Source organism: Mastomys coucha, unplaced genomic scaffold (genome assembly GCF_008632895.1).
Source record: "Mastomys coucha isolate ucsf_1 unplaced genomic scaffold, UCSF_Mcou_1 pScaffold1, whole genome shotgun sequence".
Lineage (NCBI taxonomy): Eukaryota > Metazoa > Chordata > Mammalia > Rodentia > Muridae > Mastomys > Mastomys coucha.
In genome coordinates, this window is record NW_022196891.1 from 60,398,952 (window position 1) to 60,407,736 (window position 8,785).

Genomic DNA, 8,785 nt, shown 5'->3' on the forward strand with positions numbered 1-8,785 from the left:
CACAACTACCACCACCACCACCAACACCACCGCAACTACCACAAACAACATCAACAAAACAACTCTAAACTAAGCAACCAACCAACCATGCAAACAAACAAACAAACTTCCTAACTGCAATCCAGAGTTAGATGCTACTCCTATAGCATTTGTTTTAGTTGGTCTGGAGTTTCTAATGTCTCTCAAGTAACAGTATAGAAAGAAGTGTGTGTGTGTGTGTGTGTGTGTGTGTGTGTGTGTGTGTGTAGAGGCCAACCTCAAGTGTGTGCTCCTTAAGTGCCATCTACTCACTGATAAGACTAAGCTGACTAGCAAGAGAGCTCCAGGAATCCTTTACTTCTGCTTTCTCAATGTTGGGACTACAAACCACTTTACTGACTGAAACACCTACTCTGCCCAAGACATTAACCTAAGAGAAAAAATATTGTAAAGACCGTGATAAAGGAGCTGAAACTTTCCTTGGCCCCCTGAAACCATGAACGCGTGCTTTGAGTGCTCTATAGCTCTACATGAAATGTCTGTCTCTTTTAGCAACCCCGTAAACAATAAATCAGTAGGCCGTCTAGGTTTTATGTTGAAAGATTAAATTATAGATCTTTATGGATGATTGCAAGGGAAAGATGTAGACCATTAGAAAGTTCTCATTAGATTTCATGTAACTCAAAGTTGATGGGTACCCGGATTGTGACCTTTCAGTAAACACTGGAACATTACATCATGCCAATCAGTATCACTAGCAAGACTGGAATTTGCTTATTGTCAAGTGACAGATTAGCTGTTGTGTTTCCTTAAAAAAAAAAAAAAAAAGAGTGTGACCTTGAAAAGGGACCCAAGCTTCCTGTTGCTCATGTGTCTCATGCACCTGGTTACTCCACATGAAAATTTGCACAGGTGAAGGGATTTGTAGCCGCTAACAAGTTTAGGAAGCTTGATATAAATGATATTGCCAGGAAAGAGGAAGGGATTAAGGAAAAATTAATACACATGGAGCCTCTCAACTTGAAAACCCCGAATCTGAAACATTTTGAGCACTAACATGGAAATGCAAGTAGAAAGTTCTATAGGTCCCAGGAACTAGGGAATGACTTGATGAGCACATACACGTACATCTGCGGATTGGCTCCTTAGGGTAAGAAGACAGTGACAAATGGCATCAAGGAACTTTAAAGTTTGTCCTACACTGCCCTTTGCAGCTATCTCTTAATTTGGGGTATGGTAAGAAAAAATTCCATACCCAAATCTTCTAAATTGCTTTTTTAAATTCCCTCCCCTGCCCATCCCTTCTTTGTCCTCATTTCTCCTCTCCTCCCCTCTTCTCTCCTCCTCTTGACAGGACCTCATGTACCCAAGGCTGGCTTGAAACTTGTGTAACTGAGGACTGTCTTGAACTCCCAGATCCTCTTGCTTCAACCCCATGAATGTTGAGATTAGATGTGTTAGTCACTACGACCAGTTTCACGGTGCTAGGAATCGAACCCAAGGCTGCTGAATATACTCTAAATTGTACTAATTTGTAAACTCTATCAACCCACCCATGATCCCAGATTCTCATTTTTGACATTGTTATTATCGTTAGTATAATTGCTATTATTTAGTACACATTTTTATCATTAATAAATGGTAAACTTGTATAAATACCAAAGAAATATTTTAAAATAAAAAATTTTAAAGATAAATAACATTATACTGACTAAGTAGGTTATAGCAATATATGTAATAACAACTAATGCAAAAAGAAAGAGATCAATATGGGAGAGGAGGGAAGGGAGGGGAAAAGTATGTAATTTTATTGTAATCTCAAAAATAAAATAAATTGAAACAAGCAAACAAACAAAACCAATAGCTACCGAGACTTGTGAATGCATATACAACATAGAAAAAATAAATATTGTATCAGTAATGCAAAATGTATTGGAGGAAGCAAGAATGGAGAGATTTTATGTATGGTTAAGTTGTTATCAATTTAAAATAGACATAACTACTTTTTGCATATGTTAATACATCAAATGTGTCTTATGTTCTAAAAATAACTGTTTTTCATTGTCTATAGTCTTTGTAAGTGGATGGCATTGTGTTGCATGCATGCATGCATTTTCTCAGGAGTGCATATCTCTATTGAGCACAGTGCCCTCCCACACTCCCAACATTGCTACTTTATTTGTACTGGCTTATAGAGTATCACACAGAAATTAAATACAGGGATGTATTTTACAATGCTTAAACCAGAGCACTTAGAAATTATATGTTAACACAGAATAATTGTGTGTATTTTGAGGCACATTTGTGATGCTTTAGTGCATTGGCAAAATGAATATTGATCAGATTAAGAAACTGGGTTTTCATATCCATTGTTATCAAATTGTATTTGCAGTGCTTGGGTGAATCTCTTGTAGTTATTCAAAACTATATAATTGGTTACAATAAACTATAGTATAGGCCATATTACTACAATCCACTTGTACTTGAGTGCCTGCTATCTAAACTTCCAGTGTCTTCCCCATTTCTCATCTTTCTTAACCTTTAGTAATCATTAACACACATTTAATTTTTTCATTTCACACAATGACTTCTATTTCCATCTGTTTCACTGAAAATAATGGGATATTATTTTTTTGAAGATGGAGTACTACACATATAGATGTTAACCTACCATTTCCTGTATTGCTGGTTTCATATTTATCTCCTTTTTCACCTGCATTAATGTCTTGAAGAGCCTTCCCTATTTTCTTCCAGTTATGTAGTTCTAGATTATTAAATTTGGGTCTTTCATTCATTTTTGCTTTACGTGTGTGTGTGTGTGTGTGTGTGTGTGTGTGTGTGTGTGTGTGTGTGTGAGAGAGAGAGAGAGAGAGAGAGAGAGAGAGAGAGAGAGAGAGAGAGAGAGAGGTCAAATTTTAATCGTCTACTTGTGAATATCCAGTTTTTTCATGTCATTTACCAAAGAGGTTATCTTTTTTCCCCCTCTATGACTAATGAAATTAAAGAGAAAAATATCATAAAAGGAACCCAATTCACAATTAGTACAAAACTACAAAGGAGCTGGGCATGTTTTATGCTTCTAATCCCAACACTTGGGAGGCAGAGGAAGGCAGATCTGTATGAGTTTGAGTTCAGCTTGGTCTACATCATAAGTTTCAGACCAGCCAGGACCAAGGCTATGTAGAGAGCCCCAATTTCAAACAAACAAGCCAACAAACAAATAAAAAACAAAATAACACTCCCCCCGAAAACTAGAAAGGAATAAATTTAGCTAAAGAAGTAAAAGACTTCTTAATGAAAATTGTAAATTCTGCTGAAAGATAATAAGGAAGACTTCAAGCAAAGGGATAAGCCTCTGATGTTTACAGATAGGAAGAATTACTGTTACGTTGGACATAGTACCCTTAGTATTTATATATTTAATGCATGTTATTATTCAATCCATCCACATGCCAATCATATTATTCAACAAAAATGAGTGGGGAAGTCTTGAAATTCCTCTGGAAGTACAGAAGACTACAAATATACACAATAGGCTTGAACCAAACCAAACCAAAACAACCTTAAAGAAGTAAACAAACAAACAAACAAAAAAACCAAAGCTGGAAGTGATCTCATTACTGCAAGATATACTACAAAGCTATAGAAATCAAAACAGCACAGTACTGGCACAGAAACAGACACACGGACCAGTGGAATAGAATTCAGAACCCAGAAATAACTCAACCCAGTTGTAGCCAATTGACTCTTACTAAAGCTGTTTTCCATGTTCACCTGAGAAGTTGAAATTTGTGGTCTAAGTCACTAACATTACCCTTTGCAACCTCATATTTAAAACACTGATTATTTTTATGTGACAAACATGCACATGTTCATGGACATGTTGTGGCCAGAGGATGATACTATATGGATGTCTTTCTCACTTTCCATCTTATTTTGTGACATCAGAGTTCTCATGGAATGTGAGCTCAGTGACTAGACTGTCAGGCCAGATAGTCATCACACTTATCGGTCTGGCTTCATCCCACCACATAGTATCCTAGGTGTGCACCTGATTTTTATGTGGAATTTTGGGGTGGGGCATCCAAACTCAGCTCCTCATGCTTATGAGGCCAAACACTTCACTCACCGAGCCACCTCTCAGCCCTACCTGGCAGCTTTTAAATACGGAAGACATGTATCTGTATTGTATAAACTTACCTAGTATTTGACTATCAATTTTTATCACCAAGAGACTCTCATACATGACTTATCAGATTTTCTGCTAACTCCCAAGGACATTATTTTTGACTTGCTTCCACGATTGCATTTTGTGGAATCCAATCCAGCCTAGGAATCACAAGCACCACTTAGGGGGGCCTGAGCACCCCACCCCACCCCAACCTGTTGCACAGGTGCCCTGCCCCTTCTCTGCCTGTTGCAAATATGCATCACTCACTGAAAATTTCCATAGGCCGCCAACATCATCACTCCTCTCAAAGCATGTGGGCTCCAGCCCCTCCTCCAGACAGCTCCTGATGGCAGCCAAGCCACTGACACCAGCTCCAATGACGGCCACTTTTCTCTTCATGGGTGCCTGTGGAGAGGTGCAGAGATCACTTTTGGAATCATTTCTGAGAACTTAGTTTGGTATTTACTTTTGGTTTAATACGTAATTTTACTTTGGCATGCAAGAAACCATTTATAGAGTAGTTCACAATACCGGTTAGCCATGAAAACACATTTTGCACTTTTCTGCTTTTTGGCAAAAGAGCAGCTGAACAAAGTCATCTGGAACCTTGAGAATTGCGATCTGAATTACAAACACTACCATTTGCAAACTCATGTTTAAAAAGTTTGTGTTTTTTTTTTTTTGGTGTGTGTGTGTACGTGTGTGTCTGTGTCGGGGGGGCATGTCCACACATATGCAGGAGCATGTGAAAACAGAATGTATTAAGTATTTTGCTTTCATTCAGCGTCCCAAATTAAGGTGTGCACATACTAGGGTGGCCAAATACTCATCCACAGCACGCGTTCACAGCTAAGTTACACACACACACCTCCACACAGTTGTTTACATGTGAATAAAGCAAACCGAGCTATATGTATAGATGTGTGATGGTCTCTCTGTGTCAGAGAGTTGGTTTCATGATCATCCGCACACGTTCAAGTCCCTTCTATAAATGGTATAGTACTTTTGTCTGATGCATGGAATTTCCCTGTATCCTTCAATTCATCCCTGCATTATTTATTACTTGTAATTCATAATATTATCAATTCTGTACAAACAATTGTTTAGCTGTATCACTTAAAGAATAGTATCAAGAGGGGGTGGGGAAAGAAGCCTGTGTATAGTCAGTATAGATGCAGCCCTCATAGGCCTAACTACACCATTGGTTCTTAGGTACTTGAATTTTCATAGGTAATACACACACACATGTATATACATGCACATATGTGCATACACACACATATATATATGGCATGTATGTATACCTATATCCATGTTACTTGACACTGGTAACACCTATATCTCAGTATTTCAGGAGGCCACTCTTTTTCCTTTTTTAACAAAAGTCAAATCATTGCCTTCAAACAACTCCTTCCCACTCTTACCCATTCTCAACCTCCTTCTCTTCCAAGAGAATTATGTTCCTAATCTTTTCCTATCTTTATGCTTTACCACTACTTTTCTACACTTCCTTTTAGGTAAAATTCCTTAGCTCTGCAAAGAAAAGACTTAAATGATGTGAATCATGTTGTATGAGTCCCAGGAAAAAAGGAAAACCTGATGACTTTCTGACTGACATGATATATTCATTCCACTCACACTAAATGTAGATCCACCCAAGTCCATTCACCCACCTGGCCCTCCTCCATGTTGCTTTTCCATTCACCCATAAGACTCTCCCTTCCCTCAGCCCTTTGCAATAGATTTTTTTAGTTTACCTTTTCTTTGTCTTCCTTTCTTTTCAGTGTTTAAACCTCTAGTCTTCTGGGGAGTCTGAAAGAGAAAATGCTGGGCACCTTGTATATTTGTGTGTGCAGGTGTGTCATTGGAACAGGGAGGAGCTTCTCTTAAAAGGGTAATCCTTTATCCTGTAACCAGTGAGCACATACCGCAGCTTCTGTGATGTGCTGGTCTTTGGACCACCTCGCTGGCCACTCAGATCTGCTTTCCTGTTAGCAGTAGTTAGTAACCTCCAATTTCACTCCTTGGCCCTTGCTTTAGTGGTGGCACCCTCTCCAGGTTGCTAAGGTTCTAGATTCTATTTATGTGCAATCCTACAGTTTATTTTTTATTTTTTGCAGGTCTTTTGTGCCCTTCCACATCCTATTGAAAATTAATCACAATGTGAGATAAGCCAGTAGCAAAGATGGTATTTCTGTTCTATGAAAAAAACAAACAAACAAAATCAATCAACCAACCAGCCAAAAAAAAAAACCCAAAACAAAACAAAAGAAACAAACAACAACAACAAAAACAAAAACATGCTAAGCTTGCTAGTCACAGATATAGTTAGTAGGTTAAATCTGATCATAGGCTTACCCCTAATTTAGAAAAACTGTATTATTCAGATGAATCACACTGAGGGTGTTGCGGGTCTTCTGTGAGACCTTGTTCAGCCACTTTAAAGTGATAGCTTGCAACTGTACTTTAAAGGAATTTCACAGGGGAGAGTTTGGTGCCTCTTGCCAAAACAATTCACCCTCCAGGAGAAGAGGTGTCTACTGTACTCCCTCTGCTCAGAAGGTGAGAGACTGCCAGTCAGACTAGAGATCTGGCAGGAGACTGCACCCATTGTTCAGGACCATCACTAATCTTCTATCTCCACTGGTCAACCTCTCTGTCTAGTTATAGACATAGGTCTCAGCATCCAGAACTGCCTGACACTTGCTTAAAGCAGGATAGGGACATGTGGTTATAGCCACAGGAGAGTGTTCCACACAAGGAGTCAAGAAGCCAGCAGAGCCAAGCCCAGCTCTTCCTAAAGTAGTGGGAGAACAAACCAGCACTTGAAACCATTTAACCAAGGCCTTTTTAAAAGGTAACTTTACAAGCTTTGTTTTCTGGTAGTAATCTAATGCACACATCATTGTCTGTTTTACTCAAATATTTATATCTCTGAAAAATTGAGACTTAGTGTGTTGAATATGTACTTTCCAAAAGAGCCACTCCAGTGTGAGCACAGTCACAGACTACTTCACAGTCCAGGATAGGAGGAAGAGCCTGGACTTTGAGCAGAAAATTTATACAATGGTTGGCATGGGTAGAAAAAATGGACACACGGGCAGTGTTGGGTCATGTTAAAAAAAATTAGCCAAATGCAGAATAATGACCATTTGTGAATGTGCTAGATTTTTAGAGAAAGCACTCATTTCCAAAGGGAGATTAATTGCATGGGAAAGTAGAGATGCAAACGTCTCATTTCAGTTGAAATAGTTTGTTATAATGTGTTTTAAAATGTGTGCCGTGCTCGTGACTCGAAGGCTAGCTGTTATTTTTCCTACCAAGTGATGCTAAATGCTGTGCTGCTGTGTAGGTGATGGTGACACAGTATCTTGCTTGAAGACAAATTGATTTGTGTTCATGCAACAACATGTGGAGCTGGACATTGGAAAAAAATATAGGTGAGATGCTTGGCTCATCTCTTGAATTATCCTGCAGGCCATCAGGGATACTGAAACCAGTGTCCACATTATTGGACTAGAAACATTGTCAAGTTGGCCTCTGTTGACAGGTCATGATGGTGCCATATCCAGTCCTGTCAATATCTTTATACTTCCTAAGAGAGAAGCACAGACTTCAAACTTTATTGAGACCTAACAAGTTAATGTTGCACATCTTTAAAATGTATTTGTGTATGCGTGCATGTATGTGTGTGTGTGTGTGTGTGTCTGTCTGTCTGTCTGTCTGTCTGTCTCTGTATGCATGTGTGTACCAAGGGGACAACCTTGGGTGCCATCCTTAGAAACACTATCCATCTCTTTCTGAGGAAGGGTCTTTCAGTAGCCTGGAGCTCACTGAATAGACTATGCTATAGCCAGCAAGTCCTGAGCATCTTCCTGTCTCCATTATCCCAGTGCTGGAATTATAAAGGTGCAGCACCATGCTTGGATTCTAGGGATTCTCAAGTTCTCAGGCTCCCAAGCAAGCAATTTACCAACTGAGCTGTCTCCTAAGCCATGCTTTAAAATCTATACTAGAATTAGAAGATGCCTGTCTACTGTTCCATTATTAGGGCGGCCTATTTTTCTACTTACTCACATTTAACAATGTTTTATAATTCTGTACTGTTTCTGAGCTTTTAATTTGAACTGGAAGTTGAAACTGCATTTTTTATTAGATAGGTCTAGTGATAAGCTCTCTCAGGTTTTGTTAGCTTTGAAAATGTCTTTATCTCTATTTCTTTGGGACAGTTGTAGTACTTGTAATGTTGTTGCTGGTGTTGCTTTGTTTTCCTGGAGGTTTTCCCCCTTTGAGCATGTTGAAAAGTGCCAACCTGCATTCCCTGATGATAAATCCACTGAAATCTTGTGGTGGTTGAATTACATGTCATGAGTCTCATCTACATTGATGTTTTTGAAACCACATGTCTGTTTTTGGTAAATGCTTATTGATGGAGAAATGAACATATTATTTAATTCCCTGAGAGATACTCTGTGGGTATTCAAAAGTGATAATGTAGAATGTATTACAGCTGCAATAGAAGGCTCAGAGAGATTTTTGTAGCATGGAAAGCAGACACAGTGTGAACAAATTGCTATTACAATTTAATTAGAAAATAAATAATGATTAAAAATTCTTTCTTTCTTTCTTTTTTTT

General features: G+C 38.6%; 1 protein-coding gene across 2 annotated transcripts in view; it reads right to left on the reverse strand.

The window, feature by feature from the left end:
* The window catches only part of LOC116102567 (dimethylaniline monooxygenase [N-oxide-forming] 3), a 74,600-nt gene that overhangs the window by 15,151 nt on the left and 50,664 nt on the right, over positions 1-8,785 (reverse strand). For both annotated transcript variants that reach the window (XM_031387369.1, XM_031387378.1), the window contains exon 3: positions 4,418-4,555. In XM_031387369.1, the coding sequence (XP_031243229.1) occupies positions 4,418-4,549 (132 nt within the window). In that variant the 5' untranslated portion in view covers positions 4,550-4,555. The remainder of the gene's footprint in view (positions 1-4,417; positions 4,556-8,785) is intronic.